The 21,694-nt window shown below is 29.7% G+C and overlaps 1 protein-coding gene across 1 annotated transcript in view; it reads right to left on the reverse strand.

The window, feature by feature from the left end:
• Positions 1 to 293: 293 nt before the first annotated feature.
• The window catches only part of LOC106689256 (transmembrane protease serine 9), a 37,937-nt gene continuing 16,536 nt past the window's right edge, over positions 294 to 21,694 (reverse strand). The window contains exons 9-14 of the mRNA XM_067047213.1: positions 15,971 to 16,189; positions 14,358 to 14,529; positions 12,531 to 12,637; positions 4,035 to 4,312; positions 1,572 to 1,735; positions 294 to 867 (exon numbers count right to left, since the gene is read on the reverse strand). Coding sequence (XP_066903314.1) covers positions 691 to 867; positions 1,572 to 1,735; positions 4,035 to 4,312; positions 12,531 to 12,637; positions 14,358 to 14,529; positions 15,971 to 16,189 — 1,117 coding nt within the window. The 3' untranslated portion in view covers positions 294 to 690. The remainder of the gene's footprint in view (positions 868 to 1,571; positions 1,736 to 4,034; positions 4,313 to 12,530; positions 12,638 to 14,357; positions 14,530 to 15,970; positions 16,190 to 21,694) is intronic.

The following is a 21,694-nucleotide window of genomic DNA, read 5'->3' on the forward strand; positions in this document are numbered from 1 at the left end:
TATCGCTTTTAGTTTAAATTGATTAAAGAGAAAAAATAAATATTAAAAAACCTATTTTAGAGCTGTAAGTGCTCTTTTAACAAGTCTTAAAAATATATTTCAACTTAATGTAGTACTTTAGTTGTCGGGCATTGAGGAATAATAAATCCTAGAGTGCAAAGAAGGATGTCCATTTTCTTTCTTCTCAATATTCCGTTTTGTTTCTTTACATTCACTTTTAGGAGCATGGAATACAGTTCTTTCCTCTGAACCATGGTGTGAGAAGGAAGAATCAAAACTGAATTGTATAAGGATCTGAAGTAAATATATTATATTTAATATAAACATTGATTGTCTATCATCAGACTTAGGACTTAATTACACTATCTTGAGCTATTGAATATTTGTTAATAACATGAATGAATAACTCCAACGAAACAAGCTTTGAATTTTCCTCAATCTAAGTTAGTTATTTATTTATATACAATGCCATATAAGTCATGGAGAGAATAGCAAATTTTTATTCTTGAAACTTTTTTAATACATAACATTAAAAAAAAAGTTGTGAAGAATTTTTTTTAAAACTAAATAACTATTAAAGTCCCTGTAACAGGTATCTTTGAAATATATAAATAATTTAATCTTTGTTAACAGCTATTGATTATTCAAATTAACAATTTAACAGAATTACTTTGTTATAACTTTTTTTTATTAGGTATAACTCAAATTTCGCTTAGTATCTTCAATCCATTGACTAGCATAGGCAACATCAGCATATACTCCTGGAATCTCAAGACCGCAGTCAAGACCCCATGATACCAAACCTTTTAAATAATAAACGTTCTCACTTGGATTGATTGGGCAAACTAATGGACTCCCGCCGTCTCCCTGTGAAAAAGAATATATGTATTTAAACCCATTGTTAAAATAAAATTAAACTAGTGTACCTTAAAATATGGCTAAAATTGTTTTGATCTTTGTCTAATTTTTATCATTTAATAGAAAAGAATGTAAGAAGAAAATTAAAGTTAAATTATACTTTTAATTGTATACTTGTAATTGTCTTTTTATTGAAATGTTTATCTTTTTATCGTTAAAAAATCTTTCCTACAATTTACCTCCAAACACATAATCTTCTTTTATTAATTGGAGCTCTTCCCCATCTTAAGGATGATCCATCTTTCTAGTAGTTACACAGTCCTATGTACCTCTATTAAATACTTTGTCATAAATTAGTTGTATTTTAATATATACTGCTTTTATATTTTATTTTCACTGTCTATATAGTGAAAATGAAATGTTTTTACTGAAACTGTATTCAATATCTATATATTGAAAATGAGATGTTTTTACTGAAACTATATTCAATACCTATATAGTGAAAATGAAATGTCTTTACTGAAACTATATTCAATATGTATAGTACAATAAGGATATAAAGGACTATGTAGCTACTAGAAAGATGGATTGTCCTAAATAAGGGGGAAGAGCCCTGAAACATCGATAAAGGAACTCTGTATATATAGCAGGTAAGTTGTAGGTGAGATTTTTTCCACAATAAATCTTACAATTAAATTTACAGATTAACGCACCGAACATGTGTCAACTCCTTTTTTTCCACCAGCACAGATAAAACTTTCATGAAGGATGAAGTCTACACCGGCTCTGGTTTTACGGAATAATGAAGTACACTTGGTGCTATCTACTAGGTCAAGATCGATTTTCTTGAGAACTGATGGCTTGTGGTTACCAGCATCTGTTTAAACCAGTCTCATCAAATATAGGCACAAAATAGTTCTAAGTTTAATACAAATTAAAACATATGTAAAACATTATTTTAATGAATATTATTTATTTATTAAAAATATTATAATAATAAATCATATAATAATTTATTATAAATATTTATTATGAATATTAATATTATTTATATAGTATTATTATTAAGAGTGATCATACTACAATGAACTGAACTTTACAATCCAAAGTACTTGGACTAGACTAAGTTATTAAGGAAGGAGAAAACTAGTTTTTGTTGCAATCTTTATTGAATTGAGCTGTGACAAACACTGAGCTAAGCATTAATTTTGAGAAGTTGTTCTGAATGAAGTCTACTAAAGGTTTTAGGCAAATTGTTAAAACCATAGTTTGCTGTTAAGCTTGTTTTCTTATCAATTTGGCCTCTCCTGGGTCTTTTATTTTAACACCTTTGAGCTTAAGAAGAATTTGGTCAGTTCTATGGATTATAGTAGGTGAGGGCCATAAAGCTATCACTACCTTCTCCTCTCTAGGGTGTTATTACTTAAGAGTCATTAGAATTCATTGAACATTCCTTTTATTAACTGGAAAGAAAACCTATTTATATATTTCTATATATGGTTATTTTTAACTTCTATGAAACCTTTTGTACCATCTTCACTTAGAGGCAGAAAGAACCTGATGAATTATATAAGTTTGATACTTGAAACAAGAAATAAATTGCACAAAATGGTAAATTGATGAAGCTGCATGATAAGTGCTAGTTCGAATAATATGGCCAGAGTAGAACTCTCAACAAAAAGTTTTATTTCATTACTGGAATATTGACTGTGGAATTATATTGTTGATGAATATAATGAAAAATTTTAAAAATTTAATGTTTGTTGGATTAAGAAGTTGATTATAACATCAATTACAACAGAGCATCTGAATCATTCATATTTAATTAGAAAAGTATAAAAACAGCCTCTTTGACTGATTGGTAGAAAGTGTGTTAAACTTCTACTATCCCTCCAGCGCTTATTGCGACCTACAGTGACTCAACTTTGAGAGTGTATATAAAATAAGTGGATATCTTTAGCAACTTCTGTGTACCTACAGGTTCCTTTAAACCACTGGTCAAAGTGGGGTCTACAGTCCCCTAAGGGACAGTGAAACGGATTTGGTAGGACTGTGAAAGACAAATACATGTTTATTTAATTATATATAACTGACTGACCTTCGTCGTTATATCTCAGGAGAACGATGATCCCATTAAAATTGTAATTTTCATTTAACGATTACACTACATGTAATATTTTCTGAATACATAATTGTTCATGAAAAAAATGTTTTATTTAATACATTTTGATTTTTTTATTTAACAATTTTTGAACGGACTCCCACACGGGAAATTTGAAAAAGTTTGAGAACTGCTACTGTGAACTATTGTTTCATCATAAAATAAATAAGAATTGTATAATATAAATATTTAGTGATTTTTATTTTCTACGATTTGTTCTTTATGTATTCTTTTTTTTAATATTAACTTACACTGCATATTTTCTTTATTTTTCTCTCTCATTTTTTAAAAAATATATAAACTAAAATAACATTTCACAGTACCCCTCCATCTTCAGGGTTCTCTACAAATTTTAAAACAATGTAAAAAAATATAAACTATTTTACTTGTATTATTATTTAAATACTAATTAAACATTTGTATAAATTATCTTGTATAACAACATTTTTTTTCTTCAAATATCATAGATCTATGTAGTTCCTTGTGTCCAAATATTTTGTCAAATTAAAAAGAAAAAATTTAAATATAAGCAAACCACGTAGATTACCTATTTTTTTGCATAGAAAGGAATTAAACTTCCTTCCGACCCTTACTCTACTTTCTATTTTCCTGAGCCTTCCACATATTTATCAAATCAAAAAGCTAAAATCAGTAAATATTTATATTATATAAGTTGAACCTAACTGTTGTAGAAATGTGGTAAATAATAAAAATAATGATTAGTTTGTTGCCAAAATCATACTTGTTATTATAATTTTGCTAAAAGCACTCTGAGGCTGCAGTGACAGGTAATTACACTTTTTTTTTACTCCACTTACAGATTGAAAAAGATAAGTATAAACATTAAGTTCACATTTTATTGAATGTTTGCACATACAATTGAATATGCATAGTCACTAAATGAATGTATTTTTAGTAAAATTAATTGCTACTAAAACTTATAAATGCACGACCCTATCATAAGGTCTTTGTGAAAGAGAAATTAGGAAAAGAAAAGTTAATGTTCTTTACTTACTGTAATTTTCTTTCCCCCAACCACTTACTGTGCAGTTACGGTACCCAGTATTTTGTTCAGTAAGTGCAAGGCATATAGTATTAATGCTATATCCTAATGTAAATGGTTTTTCAAGCTTAAGTATGGCAAAGTCATTCCATAAATTACGGGAGTTGAATTTGGGATGGAGTATGATTTCAGCTACTCCTTGATCTTGATGTTTCTCCCCTTCATTGTCGTTCTGGATGTCCCATTCTCCTGCTCTAGCTATTAGTCTAATTGAGGGATTCTGTTTTAAACTGCAATATAAAAAAAGGTTACCATTATATAAATGTTATTTTTTTTAATACTACAAAAAAAAAGTGTGACTAATAACTCTGAATAATTATCACATATTTTTTTTTTTAAATAAGAATATTCTCTATTGATGTTTGAACACTTTTAATGTGAAGTACGCTTCAGTTGTTCAATATAAGCTTGGCGTTCATTCATGTTTATTATTTAAATTCATTCTTGTTCACCAATCATAACTGGTAGCACTGTTTCCACAACAACTTTATTAAGTGATATTAACATAACAACAAAATAATAAAAAGTATATAATGGTGTTTTTGCATATTTGATGTAATAATTGAGAGATTTTATATTACAGAGGTTTTTCAACTATGAAATTAATATAAAAAGTTAATTTATTTAAAAATTGTAAAAAAGTAATTAAATAAATCAAGTAATTCTTTTTACATCTTTCAGTACAAGTAAGGAAGCATTCTCTTAAAAAACAAAACTTGATTTTGTTGAAGAAAATTGGTTTTATTATTTGATTTGTAATTACAATGTTTAGTAACCTAAATACTTTGCAATAATTATGAATAAAACAACACTGTTGGTGGCAATGCTGCTTCAGACCATTGGATAGCTAGCTGTGCTTTTGTTTTGGGTCTGTTCCCTGGTAGCATCCATTAGTGCAACATGTACTCTTTGTTATAAAACCCTCTCTTATACATAAAAGTTCTTTTGCAGATTAATACATAGTGTATATTTTCAGAGCACAAGTGAACCAAGAGGTACTCTAATTTCTGACAAATTTCAATAAGAGTCTTTAGTTGTGAAAACCTCTTGTAAAATTTCAGGAAGTGGATCAAACCACCTTAATTATTGATATAGTTTCATTTCCATCATTAATTATTGGTTTTTCAATTTTAGAATTATGTGCCATATTTAACTCACAATGTGACAGGTGGGTATGAAGACCCTCAATGATATTTGTTTGTCTTATATTTTAGTGATTTTAACTTATTTATTTCTTCTATTTTTAATAGTTTTAAATCTATTTCCAGACAAATAATTAAAGTAATAAATATAGACTGGATATTTGTGTAGTAAAAAAACCCAACATGTGCTTAAACCTGAAATGTGTATAATCAATATAAATTTACACCTCATTATGAATCCCGGCCCACAACGTGATAAAAACTACCTACATACAACCAGCACCAGAAGTCCTCAAATTCAGGTCAAAACTTCGGCACAAATAAATATGTTTCATTTATTTGTGCATTTTTGCTTACCGTACCCACGACCATCTCATATTAATCTACTGTCAACTATTTACACCTCATTACAATATTAATACATGGAATGCTTACCTAACCTTGTTTAAATTAAATTAAACCCGCTAAATACTCTCTACATTTATGTAAACATGCATAAAAAACTAAACTACTATAATATAAAAACCTAACATTTTGTCCATAATTGAAGAGCTATGAGGAGACCAGTTGTATTAAATGATTTTATATTTCTGTAATGAAAACTTTTTAATTGTTTATTGACATAAGATATACTATTAAAAAAATAAAATAATAATGAGTAATAAGTCAATGTAAAAAGACTTAAAAAGTTTGACTAGAAATGTATAGATAAACTGTATAAATATTGATCGGACCAATTGATTTTTGTTTAATTTGTATTTAAAATAATAAACATAAGTAATATAATGTAGCAATATTGAAAAATAAATAAAATGCCCTTATGTCATTAAGTCAGATGGAAGAATGTAGGGCAGATGGGGATTAGGAATCCATGTAAAAAACAATGACACTAAATATTTTCTACAACAAGCTTACTCTAGAGAGATTGTTCCATAGTTATCTCAGACAAATGATTCCAACTGATGTATTCCAAGAATATTCATCACTTGTGTTAACTAATTTTTTTTTAAGGTTGAATTCAACTCTTCATGTGATAATTAATGGATTTTTTCAATGCAATATCAATTTCAAACTATAAATTAAATAATAAAATGAATAAATATTTGCATACATAACCCATGAGTGTATAATATGAAAATTTTTGGTCAAGCATTAAATTTTATGCAATAAAAATCAAAATTTAGCCAAAAAAGAGTATATGTGCAAATTTGTGAAGAAACCCGAAAGGTACAATATGAAATTAGTGTTATTTAAATATCTTCTCCATGATTAGAATTCCTTCCGTGGTTTGACTGAGATTGAAACTAGGCAACAAGATATGCGTTATATTAAATGTATGATGTGATTTTAAAAGTGTACAATTAATTTTAACTGTTACCTATTGTGTTACGAGTTGTTCAACTTTAACTCCAAACGACAAACACCCCATTTGATGTGCAGAAATACTTTAATTAAAAAAAAATTTTAAACCAGAAAAATGAAAAAAAAAAATCAAAATCATATTAGAATTCAGTTTTTGTCAATAAACTTTATTCGAACTTATACTTTAATTATACCCTTCAATATGTTTTTATTTAACTTGAACTTTTTCAATAAGTTGATTTAAATTTTTTATTCACAAACATTATCTTTAAAGTTGATTACTAACGTTAATTCTAAAAATTGTACCTAAGACGTTGTAAGAAAAGAAAATGAATGAAATGGTGCTCAACATAAAACCGGCAAAGCATTTTTCGCGGCCAAAGGGATGGTTTAATAAAAAAATCTTCAAAATTGGAGGATTTACGCCAATTTAGAACATTACTGTCAATTATAATTTTCAGGCACTTTACAAACTGGAATCTTTGATAAGTACCATGACAGGTAAGAAGGTGAATAGTAGCTGAAAATAATAATTGAGAGTTCAATTTTAAGTTGGCATAAATCTTTCAATTTTGGAGATTTCGAAAATCGTTTTGATGGACGTTTGATAAATTTCTTTACGACTTTATAAGAAAGTATAAGGAAGTAGACGTTACAAGGAAGCCCCAAGTTTTCCCCGAGCGTCAAAGTTACAAATAATAATTTATGAAAATATAAATATGACCCTACAACTTTGTCCTGTAGTATTTTTTTATTAAAGCATTCCTTCGGCCACTAGAATTGCTTTCCCGTTTTATATTGGGCACAGAATATAATAATTAATTTTTGTACATTTTCTTTGCCCACAACGTCTTAGGTTCAATTTTAATAATTAACGTTAGGTTTTACACCTTAATTTCTGAATAAACAAACAAACAATAATTAACGTTTGTAATCAACATTTATAGTAAAAGTCCGTTGAATAAAAACTATAAATAAACTTGAGGTGTAGATAATTGACCGTAGATTAATGATTGGAGATGATTGAGTTACAGGCCTATCTTCTACGCCATAACCCCTGATGAAGACCTGAAATTCAGGTCGAAACGTCGGAATAAAATAAATAAATATGGTTTTGTTTATTTATGTTGTTCTTTGCTGACCGCACTCCCCGACAAACTTCTCCAATCATTAATCTCGGTCAACTATCTACATCTCTTTAGTATTTTTTATTTATTTTATTCTAGTAGAAAATATTAATAAATAAACTTGATGAAAAAGATCAAGTTAAATAAAAACTTAATGAAGGGTACAATTAAAGTATAAATTCGAATAAAACTTTTTAAAAAAATTAAATTTAAATTTGAAAAATTTTTAAATATCGACCTCTGTTTATGTTAACGAACCGAATTCTAATACGAGTTAGAGGATTTTTTTCAATTTCCTGATTCAAAGTTTTCTGAAGACTGTATTGCATGCATTAGTAGCTGAAGAACTTTAGTGGACTAAAGTTGAATAGTATTACAGCAGTACCTAGCGTTAATATTAAACGCTAACTTTCAGGGGGGCCTGCATTCCGATTAAATAAAGAACCACTTTAAGTACTTAAAAAAGCTACAGGTGCTTTTTAAAGTAACTATATATTTTATTCGAAGAATTTTTCGATAATGTTGCCGTTTAATTATTACTAAACTTGAATTCTCAGCTTTCGGATGGACTTTTTTTTTTTATAGGAAAACTTTTTTTGTTTATTAGTTGCAAGGAACACAACGTTATGCAATATATAGGAATGCGAAGGTCTGGGAAGGGGAGAGTGCACGGCGAGAAGGCTGAAAATGACACAAAAATTTTAATTTGATTAGTAGAAGTGTGATTTTAATTTTAACCTCAGGAATCATGTTTAAAGGTAGTTATTAAAATATATTATTGAACATATTAAGATCATCTACCATCTAGTTAAGTTTCAGTGCTATCAATTAGTTTCTGTTTGTTAACCAAGAAGAGTGCTTACATAATTTTTGGTTATGCGTAGTGCATAATGGGGTCCAAAGTGACCCTAAAGCTTTAATATCCCAAAATACCTTTAAAATATAATTTAAATTTCTAAAAACTCCACCAATAACTCAATTATTGATTCAAACAATGCCAATAGATGGCTGTGGAACTAATTTAGATTTTCCTTGGATTTCTGAAAAACAAAAAGTTGTAAAAATTGAAAATATTTCAAATTTAATTAATTTTAACATGGTAATAGTTACACAACTATCAATAATTAACTTTGATTATATAAGTAATGAGAAAAAAAAAACCTTTCAAGCTATTCCAAGCAGTTGGCTAGCTTAAATATAAGAACTTTTTTATCTTCTTAGAGTAATTTTTCGTAATTTCTTACTCTCGGGGTATTGATGGTTTTGTTTTTAGCTCTATTATCCCCTGTTCATATTAGTGATGGATTTTCAAGTTTTTGTGGTTAATTATCGAAAACATATCGGAACAAATAGAGCAGTTTAACTAAGATATATAGTTCAAAGTTTTAATTGAAAATATGACAAAAAAAAAGTCACTTATTGAAGCTATGAAATTTTACCATGACATTTTGAGGTAAGATATCTATAGAATGGAAGATCATTCGTCGTAAGAGTTGGTGAAGACCTTTCGCCTCCAGTCCCCACCACCTGCGGAGTACCTCAAGGCTCGGTGCTTCGACCTCTACTGTTCGTCGTTTTCACGGCACCAGTAGTAGCCATCAAGCATCGGAATGCAGTGGTAGCAGCCTATGCCGACGACATCGGTGTTTATGCTTCCAGCATGAGAGCTGAACTGGCCCTACGTCATGCACAGACTGCCTCTGCCACCATAGTAGCTGCTCTGAAGAAGGACGGCATCAAAGTCAACCCGTCAAAGACGGATGCCATCGTCATGTCCTTCCAGAAGGGGAAGAGGGGCAAGCTACCCCAGCAGTTCGTTGTGGATGGTGAGGGTCGGAAACTCTCCAACAGCATCCTCTACCTCGGCGTGACACTCGACAGGCATCTCACCTTCTCCAGTCACGCCAGGGAGAGAATTAAGCTGGCCCGACAGAAGTCGTATAGACTCTACCACCTGCTCACCTCACAGCAGATCTCGCTCCGCCTCAAGCTGAAGATCTATAAGGCCATCATTCGTCCGACTCTTCTCCATGGCGCACCACTCATGCGGCACCTCTTCCGGACCACGTTACAACAACTGCAGAGATTCCAGAACTCCCTCCTTCGGCGAATAGTCAGAGGAACCTCACTCCAAAGGGCCAAGAATAGTGCTATCAGAGAGGAGCTCAAACTCCCTTCTGTGCCGGAATTCATAGGCCGTAGGCACATCAAGTTCTTTGATGGGCTGAAAGCCTGTGCCAATCCCCTATTCCGCGAAATCGCCCCTCCCCCAAGACCTGGGAGGTGGCAAAGCACAGTCCCCTTGGTCGACGTCCTCGCCGAGGGAAGGACTTCGGGCTCTGCAGCTTGAAGTCATCACACCATCACCACCAGCCGGAATGTCCCTCACATTCTTTGTAAGCCCCCGGCTATAGAGCCACAAAATGTATAAACCACCTTCAGCGGACCATGTTTTGCTCATCTTATAATGCCGTAAGGCAAATCAAGAAAAACTGTATATTGTATTGTACATTATTTCTATTGTAATAATTTATAATCCGTATTGTATATACATATTTATCAATAAAAGAGGTTTTGAAAATAAAAATAAAAAAAAGATATCTATAACAATCGCAGTAAAAAAAAAAAAAAAAACAGCCATGAGAATAAGAAAACGTGACATATCTTTAGACCATACTTTGAAAGAAAAAAATATTAGTAAAAAGACTTACTCTAACGTAAGGCCAAAAGGCACACTGAAATCAAGCCGTACCCCACCAAAGATAAAAACAATTACGCGAGTGCACACAGAGGTGTCTCAGACAAGTTTATTAACACTCCTCGATGAGCCCTGGATGACAGCTGAAGAGTTGAAAGGCTCAGCAGGGCTACTTGCTTGACGAAGTGCTGATATTGCCACACAATTTTTTTTTCGAAAGGGGTATTCATGATATTATGTTCAATGTAAAATGTTTTACCATTTATTAAATAAATTAAAACTTGTATCCTTTTTTGTCTCAACACTTTTTATTTTTCACCAGTCCAACGTTTCGGCCATTCTAGCCATCCTCAAGGACATCTTCAATTATAATTTCTTCCTCACATTAATTTAGAGTTACTTTTGCAGGCTATTCTGCCCAGGTCATTCATTTATTATAAATTAAAAGCATATTTTTTAAATTTAAAATCATAAATATTTAATTCTTCTTATATAAGATTATCCACATAAATTCACTACCATATAACAATATGGCTACCATAAATGGTTTGGTATATGGTAGTGAATTTATGTGGATAATCTTATATAAGAAGAATTAAATATTTATGATTTTAAATTTAAAAAATAGGCTTTTAATTTATAATAAATGAATGACCTGGGCAGAATAGCCTGCAAAAGTAACTCTAAATTAATGTGAGGAAGAAATTATAATTGAAGATGTCCTTGAGGATGGCTAAAATGGCCGAAACGTTGGACTGGTGAAAAATAAAAAGTGTTGAGACAAAAAGGATACAAGTTTTAATTTATCTAATAAATAATTACCTTGTCTCAAGAAATTGAAATAATATAATTAATGTTTTACCATGTTAAATGTTATAAGTATAGGATTGTGAGCGGCCCTATTTAAAGTCATGTTAAATAGTAAATGCATAAGAGCTCCTAGCGGATTTTCTGAGCAACTTGTTTAGTAACCTTGCCTTCCAAAACTTTATGATAGTGTTTACTTCTAAGTTTTGATTACAGTAATTTATTACAACATACCTAAAATAATTGAAAAGTAGAAGTGTAAAGGTTTGGCTACTGATTGTCTGTTTAAAAAGTCCAAAACACAAGACAAAAGAGAAAAAAACAAACTACGAGTAAGTAACCTACACGACAACTAATAAAACGGTGACCAGTTCAGCTGGCTGTTTCGTGACGTCATTCTCCATTTAACAGACTTAGTTACAGACTCTCACCCATGTTACATACTAGGGGTATTCATGATCTTTAGTTAAGCGTGTTATATGGAGGAATATTTCCTTCTTTTAGCATGTCAAAACGATATAACATGTAACATGGTTGAGATTCTGTTAATAGGTCTGTTAAATGGAGAATTACTCCAGCTCATCAGTTTGTTTGTTATCGTAGTAACAAGCAATTTAGTATGATACATATTATTTGCTCGTAGTTTGCGTTAAATTGTTTTAAATGTTTTTATAACTAATAAAGCAATGGATGAAAATAATAATAGTGTAGTGACAGTTGCCAATTAGCTCATCTTAATTCTCTTCCTCACAATTTAGAAGATCAACGAGGCACTGAGGGGCCATACTTTCACACAACTTCCACTTTTTACTCAGTTTAGGCATTTTGTAATAAATTAATTTAATCGAAACTTATAAGTAAACAATAAGATGAAGTTTTGGAAGGGAAGATTGTAAAGCAAGTTGCTCAGAAAATCCGCTAGAATTTCTTATGCACTTAACATTTAACATGACTTTAAATAGGGCAGCTATCATAATCCTATATTTATAACATATAGCAAGTTAAAACATTTTACATTTAACAAAACATCATGAATACCCCTATTATATCTTTTTAACATGGTAAAAGAAGGAAATATTACTCCATTTAACATAAGTTTTTCCATTTAACACGCTTTAGCATATAAGACTAAAGATCATGAATACCCCAAAAAATATGTGACCAAACGCAAACTGTGGTGTCTTCATGGACCCCAGAATTCATTTCTAGGGTTAAATATTAATTGTTCGTTGAAAGGATTAATTTTAACTCTTTCAACAATGAATGTTACAGTTTAATTTAATGCCAAGCTTAAAAAAATTAAATAACCTACCTGAAGACGGAATGGGCTGTGGTTAAAACTAAACTCTCATGAATTAGTGCTCCACCACCGAAGTATTCCAAATTTCCTCCAGAGACTTCTTTCTTAAATAGAGCAATCTGTGGAAAAAAGAAAATTCATACTTTAAAAAAATGAATCTTTTATTAGAAACGGTTCGAGCTATAAAGCCAAGTTTTATATAACTTCATATTTGGAAATTTTGTTTGGAAAAAAATAGTAGAATATTTTGGTGTTTTTGAAAGTTAAAATTTTTTTCGTGGATATATATTTTCTACTTACATTATAAAAGCTTAAAAAAAAAGTAAATAAAAAATATTTTCTACTAGAATAAAATAAATAAAAAATACTAAAGTATTCTTTTAAAAGGTTTCATCTCAAAGATTTTTTTTATCAAACATAGTCATGTGATGGAAGCAGAATAAAATAACCGAAGTTAACAAAGAAACATAAAATTTTAATTATAGCCAAAATATAATTTATATATTTAAACAAATAAAGTTCTGTCTATTTTAGTCTGAAAACATTTTTTATTCCTTTAAAAGTCCGACGTTTCGGCCAATTCGGCCATCCTCAAGCACATTTTTCACATTAAATTAAAAATTCACTAAATGGGGTAATTTGTGGACTGACGTGAATGATCTGGGCAGAATAGCCTGCATGAAGTTGTTTTTTAAATTATTTGGTTCTAAAATTGTACTACGATAGTCCTGGGATGGCCAAAACGTCGGACGTAAAGGAATAAAAAATGTTTTGAGACTAAAATGGATAAAAATTCATTTATTTAAACAATATTAACCAGTCTCAAGAAATTGTTAAGATTATAAATAATTTATAAGGATACTAAGAAACATTTAAACACTAGAGATAGTTATTACTGTAAATCCTAATGATGGGAGGATAACTTTGAAACGTTAATTAAAAATATTAAATGAAATAAAGGTATTTGACGGGAGGGACATTTTGATTTATCAATATGCCTTATATACAAAATATTAGGCAATTTCTGATTTTACGATTTGTTACATCATCTGTTACACACACACACCAACACTGTTATTTTTTCCAAGCATTTTATGATTGGGATTTTTTTTTTTTAAATGGCCTTGCGAATTTTATGGTATGAGGCCCAAGGGTCAAAATAAGGAAATTTCGCGTGGAATAGTCCGTATGGAACAGCTCAAACTCAAAAATGAAAAGTTGTACTTTATTGTACTTATTCAATTTACAAATTGAAATTATGTATTTAAGGTAAACCTAGGACATGGCAGCAACTAATTTCTGAAATAGACTTATCTGATGTGGGTACATAATATCATCAATTTCGCACTTCTTTTCAAATTTTATTTTATTTATTTGGAATAATTAACCACTGTAATTAATTAATAAGAAATAAAAAATGGATAAATAAATGAACTGTGCTAGAATTTGATAATTAACAAAGTAAATATTTTTGTATTTCCATGGTTGTTACGATGATAGTAACTTTTTTGATAATTGTCAGTTATTTTTTGCTTAGTCGATAATTGAAAATAAAATAAATGGAAGTATTGCTGTCGTGTATAATACAGAAGTTTTGTAACGAGCATGATTTAATTACAACTCAAAGTAGGGTGGAAAGTAAAAGTTGTGTGATGCGGGAACTACTTTGGTTTATTTTCTGTAACTTTTGTTCTAAAAAACATGTTGGACATATGTAATTCAGACTTATAAAAGCATACTATTCTTGCGACGAGCTGAGCTCGAAGTTGAGTACTTAATAAATATTTTAGTCAGTACTGAAAACTGATACTAATTAATTATTTTAAAAATTAACAATACCATCCATGGGAACTCTCCAAACTGTGTACTGTTGTCTCCGACAGTTCTGGCATCTACTATTGGTGCATTTGCCTTCCCACATCTTATAAGTCCACTTGGAATTGTATTATTAGACTTGGACGGACAACAATAAACATCTAAATCATCTTCACATGGACGATTTACGTTAGACCTGTAAGTATATAAAAATGTTTAAATACATCTCTAGTCAATAATAGCAGCACGCAACCCAATTTAACCAGATAGCTCTCACATTTCGAAAAAAAATCTGAGATATGTGTTTCCCTGTTGGTCTGAGGTATCAACTGGAGCTAATGTAGCAACTGAAATGGCTCAAGCATTAAAAATTTCCTCTTACTTTGAAACCTATTCATAACTGGTTCGTAAGAAGAAAAACTAGAAACTGTAAAAATTATTTAGTGTTAGTTATGACACAAAACACTTTTGAGCCTCATTTCACCTTAACAACTCTACCCAGAAGACCTGATACATCCTGCTGATACCAGATATCAGTGATCCGCATAGATGCAGAGGGATCCATGCGATATGCTGATATTGTCGCTTTCCCTAAGACGCGTAAGTCAGAATTCATTCTGGATTCCACGGTGAGATATGAAAGTAATGACCTTGATCAGGCAACTAGAGTAAATAGAGAGAAGGAGGAAATTTATAATAAATTAATGAATGTATCCCTTTCCTCAAAGAAAAGTTCCGTGAGAGCTTCGGGGAAAGAGACTTCTACGTGAGAGGCCTCTGGTTTATCGGAGCTCGTGGAACTACACCAAGAACAACAAGGAGCTTCATGAAGGAACTCTGTATTGATATCAAAGACGAGGCCAAAATGGCAGAAGGGATAATTCTGAACTCCCTGGGAATCATTCACCACATGAATGGTCACTAAGAAAGATGGCGATGTCGGATGTCTCGGTGGAGAGTTGCATACATTGCCCGTTTTATTCCTTCATTATTCTCTATATTTATATAATTTTATATTTATTATTTTTAGCCCAATATACTTATATATTAATCTTAATCACATTAATCTTTGTGTATATATGTGTGTGTGTTTTAAATATTAATAGATTGTAAATGGGGACGACCATGTTTTATGTATGTATATATTTTTTACCATAAGTGAAATGTTTGAACAATTTTTAAACTTTTGAATAACATTTAATTTTATGTGTGATAGAAAAAAAGAGAGACAATTTTTATTATTGAAAGAATGACAAAATTGAACAAATTTAAAGAACGATAAAAAAGCTGAAAGAAAAATAATTAAAATGTGTAAGGGAAGAAATAATAAATAATAAAAAGGAAAAAGTAAATCATTTATGACTTTAGTAAATATTGTAGACATTTTTATAATGTGACAATTTAAAAATAATTATGCTGTGTAATAATTATTTATATTAATAGGAATAAAAAAAAATTGTGCTTCACTAGTCATAAGAATAAGGCAACCCAATGAAATTAGGCAGCACATTTTTAATAAAATGTTTTTTTCTCTCTTGATATACCAACTAAGAGGAACATATACTTTTAGAATGAAATTAAATTAATTTGTATTTAGTTTAAAAAAATCATTAGAAGTTTTAAAAAATAATAATAACCTTGGTTGCATAACTGAACTTCCGTCATTAATTATTACCCCATCATTACACAAGTAATACTTTACACACTTGCAATCAGCAAATACGTATTTAATTCTTTCTTCCATGTCATTTCCTTCAACACTGGTTCGTGAAAAGGCCAAGCCTACCAGAATGCAAATTATGAATCTTCTTGGAACCATTGTGTAAAACATATCACGAATTTTTGGAATAATATTCCTGAAAATAGTAAAAGTTATAATTAGTCAAAACTAAGGAAATTCCATAATTCATTAGAGAGGTATAAGGTTTCCTATGGAAAACGGTTCTAGATAACCTTTTTTTTTGTTAGATTGAATTTGATAATTATATTCAGTAGTAAAATAAATCCATGACAACTCATTCTGTGAAATTCACACAAAGTTAAAACGGACAATACTGAAAACATGATCAAAGAAGACATAGCAGTATAAAAGCCGGGAAACAAAAAAGGCAATTATTTCATCCCAAGTTTTGATTACTATAGATTATAGTAATTTATATTATTATTAATATTAGTAATGAATATTAAAATTGTATAATTAAATTATACAAAAACTATGTATAATTATTAGTCAAAATTGATGAGTCTGCCAAGCATAGGTGGGGGGAGAATAAAATTGGCGGCTGTTTCAAAACGTTAAAAAAAATTAATTTTTTCATTCGGAGCTCTATATCTTTAAAACTACCAACAACACTGAAAAACCTCAGAGAACGTCATTTAAAGTAGAGTAAATTTGCTAATATATGAGCCCTAATAGAGCTATTTACGTTCAATAGTTCTCGAGATATAGCTTTTTAAAAAGCAACATTCCATAAAAATGTACTGAATGGTCTGAATGATCAGTAGTTCGTGAATTTCTTTTGAGAAATCTATATCTCAGGAACTATGTGACGTATAGATGTCTATCAGCACTCAAATTAAAGCTAGTTTATGTACTATGAAGTAGTTTATGACCTTTATCTTCGTAGGAATAGTTGAAATAAATTCATTAATAGTTAATTTCTAGTTGTTTGATTTAAATGATTGATTTTTGAAACAATATATCTCTAGAACAATAAGACGTAAATATGTTTGCCAACACTCAAAATAAAGGAAATTTAACTTACTATAAAGTAGTTTATGACACGTATTTTCGTAGAGCTAGTAGTTTTTATGATATTCGCTTATAAATATAAATTTGGCACATCAAAATTTGTCCAAACAACTATAAATGAATTTATTTTAGCAAATATCATGAAAACTACTATTCCTACGAAGATAAAGATCATTAACTACTTTATAGCTCATTAAACTAGCTTTAATTTGAGTGCTAATAGACCTCTATACGTCACATAGTTCCTGAGATACAGATTTATCAAAATAAATTAACTAACCACTGATATTTCAGTAAATTTTTATGAAATGTTGCTTTTTAATAGGCTATAACTCCAGAACTATTGAACTTAAATAGCTCTATTAGGGCTTATATTTTGGCAATTTACTCTACTTTAAAGGACATACTCTAAGGTTTTCTAGTGTTATTGGTAGTTTAAAAGATATTAAAAGATAAGAGCTCGGAATGAAAACATTTTTTTTTAACGTTTTGAAACTACGCTATTTTTTATTCCCCCTACCTATACTTGGCGGACTTGCCAATTTTGACTATTAATTATTCATAGTTTTCATTAAAGTAATAAAAAATTGGGGTGAAATAACTGATGATTACTCTCCTCTTAGGCTCTTGTACACTTGAGTGCATTCCCAAGGTGAAAACAGCCCAGACAGATTGATGATTATTTTATAGATATGAGGGTTATATTACAATATAATTAAGATTTAAAATAAAAGAGGAGTGTATCAACACAAGATATTGATTTTTAATGCTGTTTTTATTTAATGGAGGTTGATATATATAAATATACTTGAAGTTTTTAATATACTCTGAATGAGTTATCTTGTCAGAAACATAAATTTTAATTACATAAATATTAAATCAGTATAACAATAATAAAAGAGAAGAAATAATTGCATTTTACATGTTTTGAAATAATAGTAAAAAAAAATCATATCACCCTTAACATCAAGAAACGAGTAACAAGAAACACATAAGGAAATAGATAAATTAATAAAAATGAAAGTCCCTATAAATTCCGAATACTATTGTTATTCATTGTAATTATATACTCTTAGTACAAGAGCCCAGGAGGATAAAAAAGGCAGTTATTTCGCCCTAATCTTTTATTACTTTATTGAAAACTATGTATAATCACTAGTCTAAATTGATGAGTCTGTCGAGTAAAGGTCGGGATAATAAAAAATGGTGGCTGTTTCAAAACATTAAAAAAAAAATCTTTCTATTCGGAGCTCTTTATCATTAAAACACTAGAAAACCTATGAGAAATCATTTGTAGTAGAGTAAATTTACTAAAATATGAGCCCTAATAGAGCTAATTATGTTCAATAGTTCTAAAAAGCAACATTCATAAAAGAATCCCTTCTTGATTCAATAATTCCTGTATTTTTTTTTTTTTTTTTTATGACAACAATTGTCATCGATGGAGTATCGTAGACATGAGATAGTACTTGGGGATGTTTTGATGAACTGTACCTTGGACACTGATTTACTTATTTACTGTTTATATTGATTAACTTTAGGAGATTTAATTTGATAAATGTAAAAAAAATATTTTAGACTATGTTTATAGCACGGATTAGCCGAAAATCAAATGTAAGGTATGAATTTTGTAGGAGCTCTTAACTATTTTAATGTTGTTTAGTATGCAAATTTTATTAATATTTTATTATGCGAATCATTTGGCACAAATTTTACAGCTGCGAAGAATCTGATAGTGAGAAATATGTGTGTCCACATAAAAAGTCCATAAGTTGACTTGGACTAGCCTATGTGACTGGTGGAAGAATCAGATTGATCATGTATTGATGAACAAAAGGCTTCTGAGGATCAGATTGCAACTTACACTGTCACGATCCAAATAAATTTCAACCAAAGGCTTAAGAGGATCCTAAAAACTGAGATAGAATATTAAAGGGCAAGAATTAACCTTCAACCTTGAGCTCAAAAACACATTTGGATCCCTTGACCTTGAGAGACTTTTCTTGAATGAACACTGTGAAGAGATGGAAATAGGAATAAAAGAGGTAGCTGACATCAGAAAGGAACGAGCCAGATTAAAAGGAAGACACACTCAGATGAAAGCCAACAATGGAAAAATAACAGCAGTCAAAGAAGAAGTACTGGGGATATGGGAGAATTATTTCGAACAACTCCTCAACACAAACTGCCAACTAGATGAAAATGTGGATCTGGACCACACTGAGGACATAGAGCAGATAAAGTAGACGAATCTAATCTACTCGATGTGTAGATGGCAACCGATAGATTGAAATAATGAAAAGTTCCAGGAATAGACAGAAGAAAAGATAGCCAAGAGCTGAAACTGAAGGAAAAACTGAAATAAAGAAGCTCCCTGGTGACCATGATAAGGGATAAGAGGATACTTTGGATGAAATAAAAATTTTAAGTAATTAAGTTCTAAAAATTGGAGATTAATTCAATAATTGTATTTTGTATTTTTTTTTGTTGCCTAGTTGACAAGCTTTAAGAACAGTACAGAGATTGGCAAAAATGAAATAGAAATTTTTATGGAATTTTAAAAAAGTGTCCAAAGTAAGGGAATCTGCCTTATGAGCTGTTTGAATTCTTCAGCTAAAAAATATGTTAATTCCCTTACTGTCCCTTATGTTATGATATGTAAATTGTAAAAAATAATAAAAGTAATTTATGAAAATGATACATACAATGTGTTTTGCAGTCTCCTATTCACTAAATTTTCCCACTCCATATAATGCAATTTAAAGATTATGATAACTTTTCATGACCTCATTTTTTTTTCTACCACTTTTATTCATTTATAGATAGGCAATCTACTCAGTATAAAGATGTTGAGAAATCAATTTTTTTAGTAGATAAATATTATATTTTTCTAATAAAAAGTAATTTCTTGTAAACATTTGTAGATTATACTGCGCATAATTTCAATTTATTTTTTTTTTTAAATTAATGTTAAGAAATGATGAGAAAATACAAAAAACAATAATATATTGGTGAGACCTGAATGATAGTATAAAACAAAATGAATTCAATGTTAGAAACCACTATAGCCACATCACTAGCTAAACACAACATATGAAATAATCACTATATTGATTTTAATAAAGTAGGAATTTGAGATATAGTGTCAGATAGTAACATGAGGAAACAAATAGAATCTATAAAAATATTAAAGATGAGATAAACTTCAAATCAGACATAGGAGGAATAGGTCAGCATTATGCTGACATCATTAACAAAATGAATATTTAACAAAAAATTATGAATATTGAAACAAAATATAACAAGTAGGGGATGGAATTAACCTAAACCCTTTTAAATAATTAAATAAGCAAAGTCCAATATGCAACAGACTGACTTGTAGATGGAAGTCAACAGAAAAATAGGTATAATTAAAGTAATATATGTAAATAAAATATTTTTTAAAAATATTATAGTAGAATATATCAATTTTAAAACTAAAGATATAACATAATTTAATAATCAGCTTCCTTAAAAGAAGGTTGTAACATATCAAGTAATTAATGTAATTACATAAACATATAAAAATAATTAGCTTTATTCAATTCATATGGTGATACTTATCAACATATAAAACATTAATATTGTGAATAATGTAAATCTAAAAGTGGATAAGATCTAAATTCTTCTAATATGATAAGTAATAAATATATAGACTGGATAATGGACAGGTTTTTCATAAGAAGAAAGAGGTTATTTCATAGAAAAAGAAATTAAATAAGATTTTTTAAATAAAATAAATTATATCAAATTAAGTTTCAACACTTTTTATTAATACTTCAAATGTCAAATGTTTCACCCGACTTGGCCATCCTCAAAGACAATATTAAGTATAAATTCAATCTCACATCCAGTTATTATAAATTGTCAGGTTATTATGTCCAGATCTAATATACAATAATTAGTCAAATTAAGCTATTTTGACCACTGATATCACTCACTTATCAACAATATTATTTAACCATCCTTGCAAGCAATTGAATAAGTTGTTCAGTTCTAAAAGATGGTATCTGACGAAATTGATTTTTAAAATGTAAAAATATTTATTAATTACAATGTTTCACCTGCAATCGGAAGTCACTTTCTATTTCTTAATATCAATATTATTCTCTTAAGAAAACAAATTTTCTAATGATTCTTTCAATAATTTATAAAATTAGCCTTGAAAAAACTTCATGAAAATATCAGTTATCTAACTTTACAAATGATCGCCTCAGATAAGTGCAAACAAATTTATATTTTTAGCCTCAGATTATATAATAAGATTAGTGGTAAGATTTTTTCCAGTTATAAAAAAGAAAATAACTGAAGTGTTGATTATTTATTTATGCCATGGCTCTACAGCCCTCGCAGGACTTTTGCTACCCGAGATAATTCTCGACCACTTGTTTCTGCCAGCAGCATGCCTTCTCTATTTTCTTGCCCTCAGCTGGCACAGGTCTACCTGCACATCATCAAACTACCTCTAAAATGTTAATTATTACATGATGATTCTGTGAATTAAATATCATATTTTATACATACTGATAGTATTTTCTTTATTCTTTATCAAAAGAAGTGGGAATTATGA

Source organism: Halyomorpha halys, unplaced genomic scaffold, assembly GCF_000696795.3.
Source record: "Halyomorpha halys isolate HHAL.00 unplaced genomic scaffold, Hhal_1.1 Scaffold1313.1, whole genome shotgun sequence".
Lineage (NCBI taxonomy): Eukaryota > Metazoa > Arthropoda > Insecta > Hemiptera > Pentatomidae > Halyomorpha > Halyomorpha halys.